The sequence below is a fragment of the Phyllostomus discolor genome, chromosome 8, assembly GCF_004126475.2.
Source record: "Phyllostomus discolor isolate MPI-MPIP mPhyDis1 chromosome 8, mPhyDis1.pri.v3, whole genome shotgun sequence".
NCBI lineage: Eukaryota > Metazoa > Chordata > Mammalia > Chiroptera > Phyllostomidae > Phyllostomus > Phyllostomus discolor.
Window position 1 is genome coordinate 105,780,936 of NC_040910.2, and position 22,645 is coordinate 105,803,580.

The 22,645-nt window shown below is 48.6% G+C and overlaps 1 protein-coding gene and 1 pseudogene across 1 annotated transcript; both read right to left on the bottom strand.

Moving 5' to 3' along the window:
• Positions 1–529: 529 nt before the first annotated feature.
• Positions 530–3,920, bottom strand: LOC114502912 (keratin, type I cuticular Ha4-like). Its single transcript, XM_028520177.2, has 6 exons — positions 2,932–3,920; positions 2,763–2,845; positions 2,109–2,265; positions 1,142–1,303; positions 932–1,057; positions 530–759 (listed from the first exon to the last, which is right to left on the bottom strand). The coding sequence occupies exons 1-6, from the start codon at positions 3,394–3,396 to the stop codon at positions 535–537; spliced, it is 1,218 nt and encodes a 405-aa protein (XP_028375978.2). The 5' UTR covers positions 3,397–3,920; the 3' UTR covers positions 530–534.
• Positions 3,921–11,217: 7,297 nt separating this feature from the next.
• Positions 11,218–14,770, bottom strand: LOC114502502 (annotated as a pseudogene).
• Positions 14,771–22,645: the final 7,875 nt, after the last annotated feature.

The window sequence follows — 22,645 nt, forward strand, 5'->3', positions numbered from 1 at the left end:
TAGGACCTGGGGCCTTTACTAGGTTGGATCTAAACAGCTTCATTGTAGTCTTCAAAGAGGGTGCCGGTATTCAAGTTAACAGCAACCTGTCTGAGAGCTGCCTCAGGGCACACAGGAGTTTCCACAAGCGTTGGTGGTAGCACATGGGTTGCAGGGGAGGCTGGAAGAACAGAGTTTTAGAAGGCATTAGGGAGGGGAGTGTAGAAAACACCAAGGTTTAATGCAACCACCTATGAGTTCTCAGTGGGTAGAGTTATTTGGAATCAAATGTGATTGTCACCAAATCCTTTTCCCTTCCCCAGAATGCCATGGGCAGAAGTGGGAAATTGCCCTTTTGAAAAATATTACCTCCATTGTTAGCTCCCTGAGGCAGGGGGTGCCCTTTGCTTTTAACCTTACATGTGGCTTAACTATCAGGTGGTAGACACTAGAATAATGTGTTATTTGGTGCATTGAAAATATAGCCACTATGTAATTGTCCACAGTGTTTGTAGTCCACCACACATGTTTTCCCAGAAATCCTTTGCCTCATACTCACTTGCAGTCCTCGCTCTCCAGAAGGGTCCGGTACGTGTTGATCTCACACTCCAGCCGGGCCCGCACGTCCAGCAGCACCTGGTACTCCTGGTTCTGCCGCTCCAGGTCACCCCTGATCTCTGCCAGCTGGGACTCCACGTTGGTGATCATGCACTGCACCTGGGACAGCTGGGAGCTATAGCGGGCCTCCGTCTCTGTCAGCGTGTTCTCCAGGGAGTCCCTCTGTGGGGGGACACAAGGAAGGTCACAGAGCTGCTCCTTTAACACGTCCCTCCACGGGGTTCCATGCAAGTCACAGCTTCAAGAGTTCAGGAGACTGTGACCCAAAAGGCCTACCAGTGACTCTGGTTCCCCGACCTCACACTTGTCACCAGGAGGTGTGGCCAATACCCACCAGGTTGTGCTGGGCCTGCAGCTCGATCTCCAGAGCGTTGACCGTGCGTCTCAGCTCGATGATCTCTGCCTGGCAGGTCTGCAGCTGCTCTGAGCTGGACACCACCTGCTTGTTCAGCTCCTGGGTCTGAGACACCAAAGGTAAGACACGGGATCAGACTCTGCCTTGAGGGTCCCAAGGTCCTGAGTGGCCCTGTGTTGAGGCACCCACCTGGTTGGCGAACCATTCCTCCACGTCCCTGCGGTTGGTCTCCACCAGGGCCTCGTACTGACACCTGGTCTCATTGAGCACGCGGTTCAGGTCCACAGTGGGGGCAGCGTCCACCTCCACGTTGAGGCGGTCCCCAATCTGGCAACGCAGGGTGTTGACTTCCTGGTGGAGGAAGGGGAAGGAATGAACTCACGGAAATAGGTCTGCTATCTTTCTGCTGTGGTCGAGTGAGAACAAGCCTGACAAAAAAATGCACTAGAAAGAATATCCTGCTCTTTCCCAAGACACAGATAGTGTGTAAAAATAAATTCAATTTCTTTCTCAGAAAACTGAAACCAGTTCAGATTTCCTGTAAGACCAAGTCCCAACTCCTGAGCACGTCCAGGTCATTTGTCATTTCCTGACACATCCCCACAGGCACCACATGCCCAGCCACACACACCCACGGGCCGTCCTTGGCCACAGCTCACTGTGCCACTTCCGTGTCTGCTCAGCCATCTTCCTCCTCCCCATGACATGCCTCTGAGAAGAGTCTCCTTTCGGGCAGACTGGATTACTTCCAGAACACTCTGCATGCGCATCTAATCCAGCACTTATTTCCCTCTGCCAGTATTGTATCAAGTTTTTCCATGGCTGACTCTTAGACCAGAGACTAGACTATGGGCTCTTGGAAGAGAGGAGCCACGTCTCATTTCTTTATTTTTTTTCTCAATCTCTACCACCAAATTCAGCACCTAACAGAGACCAACAGAGAGCATGGATATCCTTCCTCAGCACCACCAGCCCCTTCCCTGCCCAGCCCTCCCAGCTCACCCAACTGCAGGCTGTGGATGTCCCGATATGACTCCCTGAGCTGACCCTGAGTTCCTCTGAGAAGGGTGCCAGCCCAGGGATCCTGATGGCAATTGCCTCCTGATGCTGAAAGCTTAGCTCCGAAGCCTATTGTTTTATTTTGTTTCCCTCTCACCTCCTCGTGGTTCTTCTTCAGGCAGAGCAGCTCCTCCTTCAGGGACTCCACCTGGGCCTCCAGGTCGGCCCTGCACAGGGTCAGCTCATCCAGGATCCTGCGCAGGCTGTTGATGTCCGACTCCACCAGCTGCCGGGAGGAGCGCTCCATCTCATACCTGCACACACAGATTGGTGTGGGAGGAAGGGCCAGGGAGGAAGCCCATCTTCCTGCCCCAGGTCCTATCTGAAGGGATTGGCCTAGCTGTCTTTGAACTGACACAGTTTCCCATCCGTTCCCTTCCATGTGTCCCTCAAGCTCAGCATGGATAGGCCGGAGAGGACCTGACTCGCCCTAACACCAGACAGTGCCCATGGGGACCTCTGGGATGGAGTCTCTCTCTCCTCTCCATGTTGTTGATTAATGTACCACCAAAGCAATCGGTTCTTCAAGAATTAATTGCAATCTCTGAATTCAGGGGCTTCAGGAGACCATCTAGAAAGAGAGCCTGAGGAGCAGACACCATGTGAATCTGGATCTCTGAAACTGATTTTCCATATCCAGCCATAGGAGGATATGTAATCCTCTCCCCTTCCAGGCAACGTTAGGGTCCACAGGGTCACAAAAGAGCCATAAGGACCTTGGAGGCCACCCGGCCGAAAAGTCTCAACATACTTGGTTCTGAAGTCATCAGAGGCCAGCTTGGCATTGTCGATCTGCACCACCAGCCTGGCATTCTCAGACTTGGCACACAGAATCTGAAAACGAGACACCACTGTGAGGCCCACTTGTCCTAGTATTCCAAGACAGCCAGCTGCTGCACCCCACACACCCCACCCCTCACCTTCTGCTGCAGCTCCTCAATGGTCCGGAAGTAGGACTGGTAGCTGGGGCACATCAGTGGCTCCTGCTGCTGGCAGCGCTCCCGGATACGGCACTCCAGCTCCGCATTGTCCCGCTCCAGCTGCCGCACCTTCTCCAGGTAGCTGGCCAGGCGTTCGTTCAGGAACTGCATGGTCTCCTTCTCGCTGCCATTGAAGGAGCCCTCGCAGAACCAGCCGCAGTTGCCCACATTGGCGGGGATGTTGCAGGCCCCAGGCAGGGGGATGTTGTGGCAGCTGGGAGCCACGCAGGGCCGGGAGGGGCAGCTGGAGCAGCAGCTCAGGTTGGACAGGCAGCAGTTGTACGGCATGGTGCCGGGAGAGGTGATAGAACTGATGAGCTGATGGAGGTGGATGCGGGTGAGTTTGAGTCTCTTCTTCCTCCATGGTCCTTTTATACCCTTAAATTGTGGGTGGGGGCTTGGCATCCAGCATAGTTTCCTTTCCTAATGCTTCAGGTAATTTTTTTTCTCCAAAATATGTTGGTTAGATGCTGTCTCAGAGTCCCCCCTCATCCCATAAAATTATTCCATTCATCTTGCGTCACGCCAGGCTCCTCCTGGGTACTGGTGGTTGGTGAAATCAGAGTTTCATCAGATGGCTTCAAAGGAGGCAGAATCATCACAGCCCCAAATGGCTGCTCCCATTACTCAGAGGGGAGGACATCCAGGGACATGGGGTGGAGTAGGTTGGGACTCCTCACCCATGGAGTTCTGCCCCTGGACTCCCTAGAAAGAAAGGTTGGAGTGAATGGTCTCCTGGTGACCTTCCTCTTCCAAGTGTACCCACATTTCAGTGTTTAGCTTTACTTTATAGCAGAAATTCATCCTGTATCAGCTGCAAGGATTAATAGCCTCACTCAGTGCGAATATTAACTGGGGCATAGGGAGTTTGTGAATAAGAGAAAGATAGAAAATAATTGAGTGTTCATGGTCAGGAAATGAAACAAGTAGAGTGGGTAGAAATACTGCTGATGCAGAGATCAGCACACTACAGCACACCAGCCAAGTTTGGCCCGCTGCCCTTTGTTGTAAATAAAGTTTTATTGGCACACAGTCTTGTTTGTTCATTTAGGTATTGTCTAGGGCTGCTCTTGTTCTCCAAGGGCAGAGCTGAGTAGTCACAACAGAGACCACATGGCCTGCAAAGCCTGAACTATTTACTGTCTGGCCCTTTTCAGAAGAAGTTCACCAATTTTCACTGAAGCGACAATGCCCCCCAAGATGAGAAAAAGAAGGAATATATAAAAGGAAACATGCTGGGGATAGGCTACAGAGAGTCAAGTGGCGGTGCCGCTGCATAAATATGAAGAATAATGCTTCCGACTTAACAAGGAAGGGAGCCCCAGAGTGCGGTGCTCGGAGCTACCTCTGTGTTCATGGTGACCTCATCTCAAAGTCTCTGGAAATTTCTCTCGCCTCATTCCTAGACTTAGTCCTCTTCCTAAGAGCATCGAGCAGGACTGGTAGGGGACAACAGTGAATATCCCTAGAGGCATGGCTCTGCCAACCCAAGACACTTCCAGAACGAGTCACAGCGCCCATGGGAATGCAGCTTGACGCTGTCATCCCGGAGAAGTGGACACCATCCACAGTGAGCGTGTCTCTCTCCTTCACCTCTGGGATCAGACACCCGTTGATGCTTCCAAACCCTCTTGCCCAATAATTAATTTCTTTATCCTCACCCAAGGACATTTTTTCACTGCTTTTAGAGATAGAAATGGGGAGAGGGGAAGAGAGAAAGAAACATTTATTGGTTGCCTCCCGTATGTGCCCCAGCCAGGATTGAGCCTGCAACCCAGATATGTGCCCTGACCAGGAATCAAACCTACAGCTTTTCGGTGTAAGGGACGACACTCCAACCAAGTGAGCCACACTAGCCAGGACTCAATAGTGAACCTTAACAAAGTAGCTGTCTTATCTCGTCTTCTATTTTCTTCCACTCTATCTGTCCTTTGTTCTGCACAGAAATAAAATCACAGTTTAGATAGAATTCCCTAAAGATTACTTGTGGCACACAATGTAAGTCATTTAAGAAGGGTGAGTCTGGATTCCAAGTCAGGGCAGAAGGGACAGAAAAGCATACACCCAAAGCTAAATGACCTCGGTTCCCATTTTCACTGGCGATGTGACCTCAGAGAAGTGAATTCCCTTTTTGACTTGCTTTCTTCATCTCTTAACCTGAAGTGATAATAATGCTGCCCACTTCATCGTTTTGTCGTGCAAGTTAAGTAAGACATTGTGTGTGACTATGGTTGGGGACAGGGGTGATGACGATTATTTCTGTAACCTTCCTCCTTCCTATTGGTGACCCAGATGACGCAGATGAAGAATTTTCTGAAAACTCAATTGTGTTGAACAGACACCTGGACAGGCTGGCCATGCCAGCCCAATGGTGATCAAAATTCATTCACTTACCTTGCCAGCACTAAGGGCTCAGAACTATATTCATGACTTAATCAGTGAAAATGTAAGTTTTAGCATCTCCTTGGTGGCTGGAATAGGAAGTTAGCAGGGGGCAAATGGTCCCAACCTTCTTCGCTAGGTTTCTGGTCTTGTGAGTTTGTTTATCTTATTTGGGGTAGTTCTTGAAGAGGACAAGTCCTTTCCTCGGGATTGTATTTGTCACCAAAGCCTCCTTTCTTGTCACTGGAATGAGCTCTACGCATCTTCTGGGAATCCTCCAGCCTTGCGTTTCTGCGCCAATATTCATAATAATGATGGTGGTGGTGATGATGATGATACCATTTCATGAATACTTATTACATGCCAAACAAGGTGCTAAGTGTCGTGACACAATTCTCAGTTAATCCTTCCAACAGCCCTATAACTTTGGCCCATAAAATTATTCCCCTTTACAGATTAAAGACACAGATAGGAAAGACTCCGAATCTTCCCGAGCCACAGCCAATAAATGGCAGCGCTGGGATTTAAATCCCAGGTGCTACTCAGGTGTCTAACTTCTGAGCCTGAATTCCTACACGCAGTGCAGAACATTTGGCACAGAAGCTTCTCTGATTGGGTAGGGGAAGGACATCATAGATTAATTTCTGTCCCTATTGTCCTGCTTGTACTTTTTGCTTCTGGTCCCCACTGGGGCCTTATTCCCCACCCCCGACTTCTCCCATCAGTCCTTTAAAGGCCACTCTGCCCAAGCAGCCCTTTCACCCAGCTACTCCCTACAGGATCTTCCTGAACTAAGACCAAGTTACCCTCATTAGTTTTTTCTCTACAGGGAAACAGCCACCCTTTTCCATAATTGGTTGATATGTCCAGATTGGAAATTAAATTGCAGGGAGTTTATTTGTTTTGTTTCATTTTGTTTTTAGCATCTAAACAAATGGAAATGCACAATGGCATGACCTAAGGTGATTTAGAATCTGGGAGAAAACCTACCTGTCTGGCCTTGAACTTTTATCCTTGCAAAGCTCACTTCAGCAGTAAGTTCCATGTCGCAGAATCAAAGCATTGTGTAGCCAGAAGGACTTGAGTTCATGGAAGAGAAAATGGAGGCACAGACAGTGATGTCAGAAGGAGGTGGCTATCCATAGGTCACTTTCCAGTCAGGTGGTCTACCAGGACCCTTCACACAGTGTTCCTGTCTCACCCCAAAGAGTTTGGATTCCAACCATGGGGACTGTCGCCAATGTCAGAAATAGGGGATCTGAGACGCTGGGAAGAAATTTAACTTGTCCGTGTGACACAGGTAGGTACATTCAAGTCTGTCTAGGCCATCACACCTCACGGTGAATTAGAGAGATGACACTCTGCCTAGGTCACGGTGTGTCAAAGCCCAAAGACTGGGAGAAAACATGGAAACCAGATCACGAATTTGGATGCCAGCCCTGAGGACAGACAGGAGGACACGCCTGGGCTTCCTGCCTGTTGCTTTGTTCCTCAGTAGAACAGAGGTTAAAGAGCGACAAACCCCACAAGCTTGTGAGGAGGTGTGACTCCTGCAAGTAATGAAATGGGCTTTCATAGAGAAGAAGACTTAGGAGTCCAGGGCAGCACTGTTCTTCCTACGGATGCCGAGAGCAGCTGCAGGCCTCCAAGGACTCCAACAGTGACTTCGACCCCAGATCCAGGGATGAAAAAGGTGCCTTTGCTCTATCCCACAGCAAATGCAAAATTTTCAGGGACACAGAAAGGAAAATACTCAGCAAAAATATTTAGGATGTAAGCCTGGGAAAAAATTCAGACATCTGAGAGTGATAGGCCCCATCGGCTAAGACTGTGGACCAAGACAGCTCAGGAGCCAGTGAAACGGATCTCCGAAGAGCACAGGACATGACAACCAAGCAGGAACCTGGGCCCCCATCAGAAGATGGGCCTGCAGCCAACGAGCGTTCAACAGAGCTCAGGAGAAGATTCACTCCTGGTGTGGAGATGAGAGGGGGGGTTAGGGAAGAGAGAAACAATGGTGTGAAAGACAACAGGATGGTATATAAAGTCCACTGTTAGGCATGAAACCAAACAAAATTTTTTAAGATGACCATAATTTTTTATCCTAATAGAAATATTTGGTTTACACATGTTCATAAACCCAATCTTTCACAAATCTCATGGAAAATATACAAAGCAGGTAGGGAAGAGATTGTTCCTTCTGCTTTACCTTTGGGGAAACTGAGGCTTAGAGAAGCTTCTATCCCATCCAAAGACAGAGCTGGTGAGAGGATAAATCGGAAATATAACTCAGGTTCTGGTAGGTGAATGGCAGCCTGGCTCATGAGAATTACCTGTAGAGCTTCTAAAACTCCCAGTGGCCGGGTTGCATCCTAGACCAATGAAATCAGGTTCACAGGGGGCTGACTCAGGTCTCAACATTTTTTGAAGTTCCCCAGGTGATTCCAAGGCACAGCCAAGGTTGAGAACCCCTGTCCTTCTCTGTGTGTCCAATGATGACGACAGAGTAGTACCTGGAAACAATGTAAAAGCCACGTGGAAATGTTTAAGAAAACGTAGAACACAGTTACAAAATTAAGGCTGTGATCAAGACAGATTTTTGTGTTTAAAAGACATGGCAGAATCGGCAGATCCAAAAAGCTTTATACCAGGCCAAACTCTTCCTGGATTCCGGGGTTGCTCGCTCCGCTCAGAGCACGTGCAGAGCTGCCGCTTTGCCGTGCCTGGACCTGTGTAGTATCCAGTTTGTTGATAGCAAACCTTTGTCTTATAAGGATGGGTCTGATCATTTGGAAGCCATTCAAAGAGAAGCCTTGTGAATAAAGTAGACAAGTTAATTTTTTTTAAAAAACTTGATATAATGGTGGTTTATAGTTAACTCAAAAGCCTCAAGAGATTTCCAAATATTAGTTGGACTCTGTGTGCAAGGAACAACTTTGAAGGTCATTTACCTGTATATATTTTTATGCTCTGATTTTTTTTCATTGTTCTTCATACTTTGTAGTGGTATCTTATGTGCAACTAGAGCTTAAACCAAGGGAAATGAACCAGACACGAAAGGATGAATGTTGTGAGATTCCACTCACAAGGAACACCTGGAATAGTGAAATGCATAGGCAGAAAGTAGAATAGGGGTTGCCAGGGACTTGGGACAGGGGCAGCTGGGAAGGTTAATGAGTACAGAGTTTCAGTTTGGGGTGGTGAAAAAGTTCTGGGCCCTGGCCAGTGTGGCTCAGTCGGTGGGAGCATCATCTGGTAAACTGAAAGGTCGTGGGCTTGGTTCCCAGTCGGGCCATGTGTGAGAGGCAGCCAGTTGATGTGTCTCTCACATCAATGTTTCTCTCCCCATCTCTCTCCCTTCCTTCCCCTTTCTTTAAAATCAATAAGTATGTCCTCAGGTGAGGCTTAAAAAAATTTTTAAGCTCTGGAAATGGAATTGTGGTGATGGCTACACAACAGTATGAAAGCATTTGATGGCCCTGAGTGGTGCACTAAACATTTTCAGAGTGGTAAATTCATGTTATATACATTTTGCCAATTTTTAAAAAATCAAGGGGTTTTTTTAAAAAAATCAAGGGGTTGACAGGGCTGTGCTCCTTTCTGGAGGCTCCAGGGAGAATTCATGTCCTTGCCTTTTCCAACATCCAGAAGCTACCTGTGTTCCGTGGCTTAGGGCCACGAGCTTGACCTTGGATTGGAGGAAATCACAGACATAGTGGCAAACCACATTAGGCTCCATCCACAATTCTGCAGCGATGAGTCAAGTCCTCACGCCACATCACTCTGTGTCCTCACCCTGTGTCCACAGTCACACCTCCCTCTCCCTCTCTTCTGCCTCCCTCTTCCACTTTTAAGAACACCTGAGATGCCCTGGCTGGTGTAGCTCAGTGGATTGAGCGTGGGCTGCGAACCAAAGTGTCGCAGGTTCGATTCCCAGTCAGGGCACATGCCTGGGTTGCAGGCCACAGCCCCCAGCAACCGCACATTGATATTTCTCTCTCTCTCTCTTTCTCCCTCCCTTCCCTCTCTAAAAATAAATAAATAAAATCTTTATAAAAAATTTTTAAAAAGAACACCTGTGATCACGTTGGGCCCACCAAGTAATCTAAGACAATCCCCATTTGGAGGTCAGCTGATTAACTACTTGAATTCCATCTGCAACTTTAATTTCCCTCTGTGTGTAAACTAACACATTCCAGGTCCCAGGAATTAGAACAGAGACCCCGCAGGGAAGGGGAGTGATGTTTCCTGCCGACCACATGAGCTGTTTAGAATTACCTCTGCATTATTGTAAAACATAGCATATGTAAGCAGAATGCACAATAAAGAAATAAGAAAATTTAGGAAGGACCTCCGGACCGAGCTTGACCTTGGATTTGGAGGAAATCACAGACATGGTGGCATTAGAGCAGGACAGAGACTTCTCAGGAGCCAAGTAGCGAAATGTGCAAATCTGAATCCATCCTGGAATTGGGGCTTTAAAAATGAGGATCAGGGGAAGTTCAAGTAGAAAGAATAAATAGGTGCTTTATCAAAAAAGTATATATCATTTCAATTTCTTTTATCATTGCAGTTACACAAGGCTGTGTTTTGCCAAAGTGGGGTCTGATGCCAGCCTCAGGAAGCCTGATATGATGGGCAAGTTAGTGGGAAAAATTAAAGAGCTGTGTGGTCTCTCATCCCATCCTATCAAATGGTCCTCTGAGGTTTTACCAAGTCAATGATCAGCCTGTCCATGGCTCTTCATTAGAAATAAAGAAAGATACCCATTCTTGACGAATGCTGCTGTCGCTTTCAGTTCTTGGAGATTTGCTTATTTCTCCAGCTTTTGTTCACAGTGCCAGGGCTATGCCTTGTAACCACACTACTTGGGGAGGAGTTTTATCCCTTTAAGAAATTATAAATACTTGGAGCCAGGACTGTTTTCTCCTTATGTGACTCTCCCCTCCCCACCATCTGGCATCTGTGCAGAGGAGGCATTCAGCAGGCACTGGTTGGACTGGACTGAGAAAGGCAGGAGTCCCAAGTGAAGAGGCGAGGGGTCTCTGAGCCCCAGCGCACAGAGGGCAAGCAGCTGGAGCCCAGGCTCCTGATCCACCCACATGGGAGGGAGGGAGGACGAAGTCCTGGGCTCAGCAGGCAAGTCAGCGGGTCCCTTCCCTAGGTGTTCCTGAGGCCACTGGGACCACCAATAACCCAGGTGACACAGTGTTGGACCCTAGAACTTCCTGCCTAGAAAAGGTGAGCTTTTCAGAGCCTCTTTCTGGCCCCAACTTATGCCTCCCCTCTTTGGACTTGGATACGATCGGCTCTAGCAGATGTCCAGGTCAAGAGGGGACAGTGCGGGAAGAAATCAGTGATGGTCAAGAGGAGAGAGGACCCCCAGCCCTGCAGCTGCCCCGCCCTTCCTCCTGCCACCCTGCCTCAGCCCTCTGCCCACCAGGCATGGAACGGCTCCATATCCAAGAGTCGGGTCATTATACGGCCTGACTTTCAAGTGGCTTTTTATAGAGTGCTCAAGTGATAGGCGTGGCGAAACAAATGAATAGCAATGAGAAAAGCATCTGCTTTGCCAGGAAAGTCAAGTTTATTAGGAGGATCCAAGGGAAGGCCTCTGGGACTTAGGAAGGTTCTCTGGAAAAGCAAAGAAGGAACAGACCCCAGTTTAGGAAAGGGTGAGCAGGGAGTGGTCTGGAGTAGGTGGGTGAGTTTTCTTGGCTGACCACTGGGCAGCTCTGGCAGTGCAAAGTGTGCCTTCAGGCCCTGGTGTCCCTGGACCAGGGCCAGGTCAAAGCTGGGGAGCCCTGGGCCCTGCCTCCTTGCTCCTCTGGCAGCCCCTGGGCTCTAGTGCACAAAGGAGCTGCAGGGTCCCACAGCGGGGCCGGGGTACACAAGGTGTGCAGGCAACAGAGGGAGCGCAGGGGGTGCAGGGGGCAACAGGGACTGGAGACACAGGCCCGATGGCTTGTTGCATGCGTTGGTGGTGGCGCAGGGGTTGCAGGGCAGCCTGGAGAAAAAAGAATGATACGGAAAGTTGAATTGAGGGAGACTTGTAATATAAGCCAGAGAGCCCCCAAGAATGAAATGCCTGTCAGGACGTGGGCTGACCTGTAACAGACAGGCTACAGGCTCAGTCGCTATGAAGCTCATGTTCAAATTTCTCACAGTTCTCCCTATGAAATACTGCGAACTTCTAGACAGAAACCCTGAAACTCTCGCTTCACTCCAGCACTGTCTATTTCCTAGCTTGTGACCTTGGGAAGACCCCTTAACTTCCCCAAGTCCCAGTTTCTTCACCTGCAGAGTGGGGAGAATACTGGCCCAGCCTCCCTGTCCTCACCTGTTACGTGAGACCAGATGAGGTTGTATATGAAGTGTACCCTCTACAAAATATAGTAAAATCAAATGTAAAGAATATCATTGATCTTCATCAATATTATCACAGCAGCATGCAAAGACTTGGCTGCACAATTTTTGTGTGGACATCAAGCAATTCTCGCCTTTTATGTTTTTAGTGAGGGTGATACTGGTGTTTTCTGGGTTCTAATGTGAGCATGTCTGGTGTGAAGGCATAGTATCATTTCCAGACACGCAATCCCTTCCTGAGTCCAGTGGTGGGTGTGCTTGCATGTGTGCATGGCATCCTCAAACACCCCCTGCCGGGCACTCACTTGCAGTCCTCGCTCTCCAGCAGGCCCCGGTATGTGTTGATCTCACACTCCAGCCGGGCCTTGACGTCCAGCAGCACCTGGTATCTCCTGGTTCTGCCGCTCCAGGTCACTCCTGATCTCTGCCAGCTGGGACTCCACGTTGGTGATCATGCACTGCACCTGGGACAGCTGGGAGCTGTAGCGGGCCCTCCGTCTCTGTCAGCGTGTTCTCCAGGGAGTCCCTCTGTGGGGGGACATAAGGAAGGTCACAGAGCTGCTCCCTTAACACGTCCCTCCACGGAGTTCCATGCAAGTCACAGCCTCAAGAGTTCAGGAGAACTGTGACCCAAAAGGCCTACCAGTGACTCTGGTTCCCCGACCCTCACCTTGTCACCAGGAGGTGTGGCCATACCCACCAGGTTGTGCTGGGCCTGCAGCTCGATCTCCAGGGCATTGACCGTGCGTCTCAGCTCGATGATCTCCGCCTGGCAGGTCTGCAGCTGCTCTGAGCTGGACACCACCTGCTTGTTTAGCTCCTGGGTCTGAGACACCAAAGGTAAGACACGGGATCAGACTCTGCCTTGAGGGTCCCAAGGTCCTGAGTGGCCCTGTGCTGAGGCACCCACCTGGTTGGTGAACCATTCCTCCACATCCCTGCGGTTGGTCTCCACCAGGGCCTCATACTGACACCTGGTCTCATTGAGCACGCGGTTCAGGTCCACAGTGGGGGCGGCGTCCACCTCCACGTTGAGGCGGTCTCCAATCTGGCAACGCAGGGTGTTGACTTCCTGTGGGTGCAAAAAAAGCAAGAGTAACTATCCTCAATGAAGAATAGATTCAAGGAAATGGCATTGCTTCTTGAAGCCCTGCTAGTCTATTTTCTCAGGAAAGAAACTTAGTGGAACAGTCTATGACAGTTCAAGGCAAAGTGGTCTGTGTTCCACGTGGCCCAGCTCCCTCCTCAACCATGACTGTACTGGGACTCAAAAAGATTCCCAAGGACTTGCTTGGATGCCACTGAAGGACAGACTAATGCTCTACTTTCCCAGTCTGCTGATTGGCTGCAGATGACCTCATAGTACAAAGACTTGACTGTTCAATTTCAGATTGTGTGTCAAATAATTCTTGACATCAAGTAAGAAAGTCATTTAATGGCCCCTCCCAAGATAGAGAAGAAGGAGCCCCAGGTTACTCTTCACCAAGACTTTGAAAGAGTAGAGACCCGGGTTCACCGGGCTCGGTTGTTTGGCCTTTGGGGATGAGAAATGACTACAACATGAATACAACAGTGTAGGGAGTCATTCGACAACTCCGTAGCCAATCACAAGCTGGTGGGGTGGTCAGGGAAACTCAGTTTTGTTTGTAAGAGACATCTTTTCTGGATAGGTTTTACCTTTTCATTTTTTCTGTCATTATGAAGTGTTAGTAGTTTTAAAGGAAATCACTAAAGCCACCCTCAGCCTGACACTAAAATCAAATTTCTTTCTTCTTCATTTCTCATTTCTGGTCTCACCTCCTCATGGTTCCTCTTGAGGCAGAGCAGCTCCTCCTTCAGGGACTCCACCTGGGCCTCCAGGTCGGACTTGCACAGGGTCAGCTCGTCCAGGATCCTGCGCAGGCTGTTGATGTCTGACTCCACCAGCTGCCGCAGGCCCAGCTCCGTCTCGTACCTGCACACGGATAGGATCAGAGCAGTAACTGGCAGGCCCCCAGGATTCATGGGGATGGTCTTTCATAACCCCATTCATCTTGTCTTCCCACTTTCCACAAGAGTGAAACCAAGAGACAGAGGGTTCTGGAGGCTATCAAGACCCAATATTGATCCAAAAATCAACAGATTGATTTGAGTCCTCATCTGTATTTGTGATTCCTTTGCTGGGTTCCCCCTCAATCTCTGTAGAACCCTTCATGACCAATAGATGAAACCATTTTTCAGGAAAGCTACAGGAATCCCTTTTCTTTAACTGGAGGTTAAACAAAAAAAGCAAACCCCGGTGCACATCCTGAATAAACTCACTTGGTCCTGAAGTTCATCCGCAGCCAACTTGGCATTGTCAATCTGTACCACCAGCCGGGCGTTCTCAGACTTGGTGCACAGGATCTGGAGAAGAAGAGGTTGCTTAGTGAGGATTGAAAATAAAACAGAACACCATCCACCTCTATAAAATGGCTTAAAAAAAGCTACTTTGGAAATAAAAAGGGGAAGCAACATTATGATGACATAGAAGCAAGACACACATTTCTCTGCCACAGATGGAGAATCATGGCGAACTCCCCTTGCTTAGCAATGACAGCAAGGCCCCCACCTTCTGCTGCAGCTCCTCAAGGGTGCGGAAGTAGGACTGGTAGCTGGGGCACATCAGCGGCTCCTGCTTGCTGGCAGCGCTCCTGGATGCGGCACTCCAGCTCCGCATTCTCCCGCTCCAGCTGCCGCACCTTCTCCAGGGACTGGCCAGGCGTTCATTCAGGAACTGCCTGGTCTCCTTCTCGCTGCCATTGAAGGAGCCCTCGCAGAACCAGCCACAGTTGCCCACGTTGGCGGGGATGTTGCAGGCCCCGGGCAGGGGAATGTTGTGGCAGCTGGGAGCCACGCAGGGCCGGGAGGGGCAGCCAGAGCGGCAGCTCAGGTTGGGCAGGCAGCAGTTGTACGGCATGGTGCTGGGAGGGAGCTAGGTACCCAGCAAAAGACAGAGTCCCAGTTCTCCAAGGAGCGTGTGGGTCTCCTTCTCCTGGGAACCTTTATACCCTCCCCGCTAAGGGTGTGGACATAGACTATAAAGTCTTTTTTCCTTTTACATCTTCACTACTTTCAAATGCCCTTCCCTTCAGTCCTGTTATTTGCTTTCCTCAGACGAGTCCCATTGTCCCATAAAATTCTGTACTTGGGCTTCTTGCTAAGTCAGGACTCCTCTCCAGGCAGTTATCACCCATGAAATCAGAGGTTTTGTGGTAGACCTTCAAAGAGGCTACACTGTCTAGCCCAAGTAACTGCCCTTGTTAACTGGGAGTTGGTCCATCCAATGACATTCTGCTATATCACATGGTCCTGGACATCTATAATCAGACTCATCTCCTGGCCCACCTGCATGTCTAGAGAGGGACTGGGATTGAGTCGGGGAGGACTTGTATGAAGTGGCAGCAATGGACACCCTTCCCATCTGCTTTAAGAGAAGAACCTTTCAATGCTGCAACACCCCAAGGCTTGGAGCCTTGAGGTGGATAGGGACTGGCGGAGAAGGATGGAGCAGCTGGTGTTGTCACCTCCTGTGCACCACTTAGAAGGATTATAGAGGAATTTAAAGGGAGAGGCTTCGATGATTAGTTTGAGGTCAGGGAAGGGTCCGGAGGAGAGGTCATTTTGAAAGAGAGTTTGAAAAAAATGCAAGCTGAGAGAGCCACATAATGCATTCCAATTACCTAGGTAAGGATCTGGAGGCAGGCGAGAAAGGACTAGGAGGTGCTGGCGGGCTTTTCCACGAGGGTGTCCACAGCATTAGGACAGAGTGAGCAGGTAACTGGAAGAGTTGGGAGGTAGACCAGAGGGGCCTCCACAAGCCTGAAAACCTTTGAAGCTGATTTTTTTAAAAGTATATTTTATTGATTATATTATTACAGTTGTCCCAATTTTTCCCCCTTTGACCCTCTCTGACCAGCACCCCCTTTCCTCCAGCAATCCCCCCCCCACTTAGTTCATGTCCATGGGTCATGCATATGCTCTTTGGCTTCTCCATTTCCTATACCATTCTTATCATACCCCTGTCTATTATGTACCTGCCAATTATGCTTTTTAATCCCTGAATTTTTCCCCCATTCTCCCTCTTCCCCCTCCCAGCTGCTAACCCTTCAAATAATCTCCATACTTATATTCCTGTTATGGTTGTTTGCTTAGTTTGGGGTGGTTTTTTTTAGATTCATTGTTGATAGTTGTGAATTTGTTGCCTTTTTAATGTTCATAGTTTTGATCTTCTTATTTTTCTTAAATAAGTCCTTTAACATTTCATGTAGTGATGATGATGATGAGTTCCTTTAGCTTTGCCTTGTCCTGAAAGCACTTTATCTGACCTTCCATTCTAAATGGTAGCTTTGCTGGGTAGAGTAATCTAGGTTGTAGGTTCTTCCTTTTCATCATTTCAAATACTTCTTACCAGTCCCTTCTTGCCTGCAAACTTTTTGAAAAATCAGCTGGAAGTCTTATGGGGACTCTTTTGTAGGTAACTCTCTGCTTTTCTGTCACTGCTTTTAAGATTCTCTCTTTATTTTTAACCTTTGGTATTTTGATTATGATATGTCTTGGTGTAGTCCTCTCTGGGTCCAACTTGTTTGGGACTCTCTGTGCTTCTTGGACTTCTGCCAAATCAGGTAAGTTTTCTTTCATATTTTTTTCAAATAAGTTTTCAATTTCTTGCTCTTTCTCTTCTCCTTCTGGCAGCCCTATGATTCAGATGTTGGCACATTTGGAGATGTCCCAGAGTCTTCTTATAGTATCCTCATTTTGGGGTTGTTTTTTTTTTAATCTTGTTTCTTCTTTCTTTTCTGGTTGAATGTTTATTCCTTGAGCTCCAAATTGTTTATCTGAATGCCAGCGTCATTCTCTTCACTGTTGGTTCCCTGTAGATTTTTCTTTATTTCACTTAGTGTAAGCTTCATTTCTTTCTTTATGTTGTTGCCATACTCAATGAATTCTTTGAGTATCCTGATCACTAGTGTTTTGAACTCTGCATCTGATAGGTTGGCTATCTCCATTTCACTTAATTCTTTTTCTGGGATTTTGTCTTGTTATTTCATTTGGGCCACATTTCTTTGTCTCCTCAATTTGGCAGCCTCCCTGTGTTTGTTTCTGTGTATTAGGCAGAGTTGCTTTGACTCCCTGTAAAAGGCACCTATAAACTGTGTGGTTGGAGCCTTAAGTAATCACCAGGGTGGGGCAACCCACTTCACCACTTTGTGGCTCTGTGTTTGGGAGGGCTCAGAGAGGGGACTGTGCCACTGTCTGGCCTCTGGGGGTTTTCCCAGTACTTTCCCCACTTCCAGTCACTTCATCAACTTCCTGTATGTGACTGGCACCCTCCCAGGTGTTGCCCAGGAGTTGAATCCCAGAGTGGGTGGGTTTGCATATGTTTTAAGATCATGTGGGCCCTTTAAGTGGAGTTTTCTGAAAATCTAGCAGTTTTTTTTTTTTCCATCACTCCAACCCCCACTGGTTTTTCAGCCAGAGGTATGGGGATTCTTCTTCCCAGTGCTAAAACCCTGGGGTTGGGATCACTTGCTTCCAAGGTATCCTTCCCCAGACTTTGATCTACCAAACATGAATGTGGGACCAACTGCGCCCCTTCTGCCTCCACCACTGCCTCTCTGTACCACACCGAGTTTCCTTACCTCTCTGCCTCGTCACTGCATCTCCGCCCCTCCTACCCATCTGGATGAATGTGGCTTCTTTAAATCCTTGTTGCGAACCACTTCCATATGGTTCGGTTTTCTGACAGTTCTGAGTATTGTTTTGAGATTTAGTTGTAGTCCTTTTTGTGTTCAGGAGGTGAAGCCTGACTACCTACACCTCCATCTTGACCAGAAGTCTGAAGCTGATCTTAAAGCATCATGTGAATTGACTTTATAGTCCATAATATACCCATGTTGATTTTAAAAATCATTCCAAAATTTCCAGTTAAACTGTCTAACCTTTTGCCCAATTCTCTAAGTGAAACTGGTACACCAGGGAGATGTACTGATCCTGACCTGGGCTCACTGGGCTACACATAACCTAGTTTAAGAACCAAACCAAAGGTTAAAAGATACCAAGGATGGCTCTATGGTCATGAAAGTGAATCCAAGGACCTGGTTACCAGGAGAGAAAATGCTGAGACACAGCAAAAGCAGGGGACTTATCAAGGCAAGCTTGGAGTACTTGGGGTTGATCTGAGGGATGAAGGAAGGCATCAGAAAACCTGGAAGAGGTGGCCAAAGCTCTGAATATACACATAAGCTGCATAATTACAAGCATCACCAGGTACCCCTTGCATCTTGGGTGGAAGATGCAACCTCTACTGTGGCTTTGGCTACCAGCCAGAGTGGAGTTTTATTGACAACTTATTGGAGTCCTTCTCCCCATCAAGCTTTCATGATAATATTCTTGTGGCTCTCCATTTGAGTCTCAGATTCAAAAAAAGGTCCTTCATCTGCCTTCTCCAAGGCCATTATCACCACTTATTAAATGCCATTAAGATGCCCCATCACACTACAAAGAAGCCCTAGGCTTATAATAAAATCAAAATTTCTTTGTTTTCTCCCAAGGCAATTAAAGGGGAAGAAATAGGTGGGTCCTGAGGCAGGCATCACTGAGACTGTGCAGAGGAAGGACGCAAGGCTGGGCAGTGGCAGTCAGTAGGAAGTTCCTGCCTCACTTCTGGGATGGGGACAAATGGAAAGGCCTGTGAATCAGGCTGATGGGCATTTGCTCATAGGAGCAGCACGGCCTCCTGCTCCTGGACTCCTGTCAGCCTGCTCTGCCATGCTGGCTTCCAGCAAGGAACCATTTCCTCCATCGGGCCTTCCTTGCTTAGGTTTCTTCCTATGCTCAGGTTTCCCCTGAGCATAGACTCAATGCCAGAGCATCCACCAAGCTCTGTGGTCTTATCTACTGATTGGCCAGCATAGCCTTGCAGAGGCTCTAGTCCAGGAAGAGCATGCAGGTTCCCAGTATGAGAAGATTCAAGGACTGACTTGACAAGCCAAAACAGAATATGTGTACGAAGCAGCAAGATCAGAAAAATGGAGAGAGATGGAACTAGGGACAATGTGTTTAGTACGAGAGGAAAGAACATAAAGAAGATGGAAGGTGGAACTCTAGAAGGAACCCTAGAAGGAACCCTCAGAACCACATGGAGCCACGCGTATCGGACAAAGCTACCCCGCCTTCACAAGAATGAACCTGAAGGATGCAAAACTGAGAAGTAACCAAGACAACCTAAACTGGTGAACAGAAGAGTGGTCCACCCTGCTGCTGTCCTGGGAGATGTAAGCAGCGATGACTCAAAGAAGACCCGTAGACACGAGACCACAGCTTCTGAGGCTTCCGAAAGAAGTGACATTGTTCCAAAGTGTCCAGACCAGAGCATCACCTCCCTGATCCAGTCTGAGATTTGTCTGTGGCTGAGAAACACACTGTCTACATGCAGGCAGTGTAGTTCACAACAGGGCCAGGCTACCTGTTCCAGAACGAATAGGGTGTGCAGAGGAGAAGGGAAGAAAGGAGCAGAGGGAGTCAGACCTGCATGCTTCGGGTCTCGGCTCATCAACAGCCACACAGAAGATGTGGGGAAGAACAGGTCACCCACGTTACCTGGAGGTTCCTTTTTCCCTGCAGAAGGGGGAATGACACAAGCATTCAGGAGGGAGACGGCAGATGGACTGGCTGGTGAGTTAACATACTGCTGCCACCCCTTGTAAATCTAGCTTCTTCTTGTTGTGTTTTCAAAATATCAACAGGCTTGAGTGAACTTGTTGCTTGAATTAATAGGGAAAATGGGACTCTGGCCTTAGGAGGTCTCCATGACTTCCCTCAGGTTAGGATCAGACTTCATGTACTGTCTTGACTTCCTAATTGGAATAGCTGCAAATTTTATTCATTCAGAGGGAAACTGAGCAGTCAATGGACTATCAGACCCACTTTCTTTATTTAATTCAATTTTATGCAAAATGCATTTATTGAGCTGGGCACGGGACTAAAATGATGAAGAAGAATCACAGTTCTGATAGAGGGTAATCTTTTTATAAGCAATTCAGGCTCATATGGGACCCCTCAAATATTGAGAAATAAAAACATAAGGAGGTGAGATATTTAAAAGGTGTGAGATGGACATTTGGGAATACGTTTGTGTTTAATATAATTAGAGGACTGTATGTATGACATTCAGGAAAGTGGTCATTTGTTGAACAGCTACCAAGCACCTGGTATAGTCCCAGGGCTGGGGACAGGAGGACAGGGGGCAGTAGGGAGATGACCCCCCCTTCCTCCATGAGCTCTTGGTCCTGTTGATCAGACAGGTCCACAGCGAACTGTAATATAAAGTAATATAATTGGTCCCTTCAACCCCCAAAGTTTCCTTCTTCCCCCGTCCCACTTCTTCCCACTCCTGTTCCTGCCCCAAGCTCCAGTCGGGGCTTTTCAACCCAGTTCATGATCCTCAGCCAGGGGCTGGGGGCTGGGGTCGTTTCAGATGATTTACCTGTGTCCCCAAGGTGTGTTAGTGACCCTGTTCTGTAGGGGAACAAGGTGGAATTCATACAACTGATCCCCCTTTTAAGAATCTTTGCTTCAATCAGGCCTAGTAATTCGTTATTTTGGTATTTGGTGCTTGTCATTTCGGAGACTACAGGTGGGGGGCTGCCCATCCCTTCAGCCCCACAGCGGCGTCCCCCTCCCATAGGCACTGAGATGTGTTTCCAAGCAGGTGAAGGAGGCTTCTGGGATGTGGTAGGGGGCAGAAGAAAGAAAAGCGGCAATGCTAAACCAAACAGGTGAAAGACTGGAAAGGGGAATGAGGTCCATGGGGAGACACAGAGTGACACCTGCTGGTGAGCAGACAGTGCAGCCGCCTCAGATCCCAGGGTAGGGGTGGAGTTGTCCTCCTGCAGGGCCTTGGAGGCTGGTGGGAAGGGCTGAGCATGTGGTGAGCACTTCTGACAACCAGGGAAGGGGAAGGGAGCCAAGGGAGATTTCGATACCAAAAAACAGCATCAAGAGGGAGCTCCCGCTGAGAGAGGCCAAGAAACAGCCAAAGACCAGAAGCTCAGTCTAAACGTGGTGTGGTGGGGAGGACATTGCACAGTGGGACAAAGCACCAGGAAGATCAGCCCTGGGGAGAACCCCAGGCCCTACAATACCCTCCGTGTAAATGCATCTCGGCCCCCCTTCCCCAGCATTGAGAGTGGGCCTCAGTGTGCAGTGCTAGCCAGACATACCTCCAGCACAGCCCTGCGTGGCTCAGTGCAGGGAAAGGGCAATGCACTGGGAACAAGAGGACTCAGGCTTGGGTGAGACCAGCCGTGAGAACTGAGGGGGGCATTTCGCCTCCCTAACCCTGAACTTCTCCCACGGCAGCGTGGGGTGGTGACACTGGTTCTGTCTCCCTTGGGGCTTGGAAGGAAGGGGGCTCGACCTGAGAAACACATACAAAAGTGCTTTGTAAATGGTAAAATGCTGAACATGTGTAAGGGGCTCTGACAATTTTTCCTTCTCCTCCTCTTCCTCAATAGACAAAACGCGCTGTAGTAATGGCAGGGGATAGAGTGACCTTCTATGATGACTCCCAGGCATTGAAATGGCCAGGCTGGTCGTGCTACTTTGAGTTGCCATAGGAATTCCATTCCTCGCTCCCCCTTGTGTGGCATAAATCCTCAGAAATGGCTTCTCCAGCATAAACACTCTCTTGTTTCCTTTGAGAAAAAGCGCTGGGGGCAATTAAGGTTCTGTGGACACAATCTGAGACTCAGCCTCTGCCAAGTACAGAGGTTGAGAGCAGCTGCTGGAGGCGGACTGCCTGGCTTTGAATCCTGACTTCACTACATAGTAGCTGTGTGACCTGGGGTGTGTTATTTAACCTCTCTGAGCCTCAGCTCTTCATCTGCAAAAATGAGGCTAGCAAAAGCATTGGCTTTATAGAACTGCTATAGGATTCAATGTGTTTGTGCATATAAGCTTATCTGTAACTTAGTGCCTGGCTTATAGTAAGAGTTCAATGAATGTCACCTTCGATTACAATGTGATGATGAAAATATGTGGTGATGAGGATGAGGATGAAGAAAACAATGGTTGCGGTGGCGGTGATGATAGTGATGGTGGTAATGATGGGCTGTTGGGTTTCTAGGGAAGCTCTTCACACTTCCCCCAGCCTAATGGGCCCCTCCACCCAGCATTCCTTCCCAGGAACTCCAACCACTTCACACACGCACACATGCACAAACAATGTCTCGTGAAAGCTAATGTTATAATTACAAATGACAGGGCATGGGATGTGAACTTGAGAAATACAGGTCAGCCATCCCGGGGCCCCACTGACTCACTTCGTGTCACCAGAAGACTCCCTCAATCTCCGAATGACTCACTTCTCGCTCTCCTGAACAAACACAATGCTTGTCCACTCTGTCATGTTCAAGAACAACTGCGTTTATTTTGTTAAGACAGCTTTGAACTTGTTGGATGAAAGGAGCTATTTAAGTACAAAGGAGCAGGTGAAGGTGTTTGGGCCAAGGGCTAAATTAAGCTTCATCAAAATGGTTCTTTCTTATGGGGACCCACTCTTAAGTAAGCGCCTCAGAGGTGTGTCACCTGTGCCCAGACACCTCCACCACTTGGGAAACAAGGCAGAGGCGCAGTGGAGGGGAGAGGAGGGCTTGACAGCCTTTGACCCTTCTTCCAAAGCCTCCTCCGGAGTCCTGAAGCCTCCCCAGCGACAGTCCTGTCTGCACAGACAGGAGCCACCAGGTAAGATTCTGGGCTTGAGGGCAGTTGGAGGCAGAGCAACCAGGCCCTGGCTTAGCTTTCCCCACCCCTGGGGCTCGGGATGGTGCTCACTCCTGCACCAGGGTGGGCTGGACTCAACAGCCATCAGCCAGACTTTGTAAAT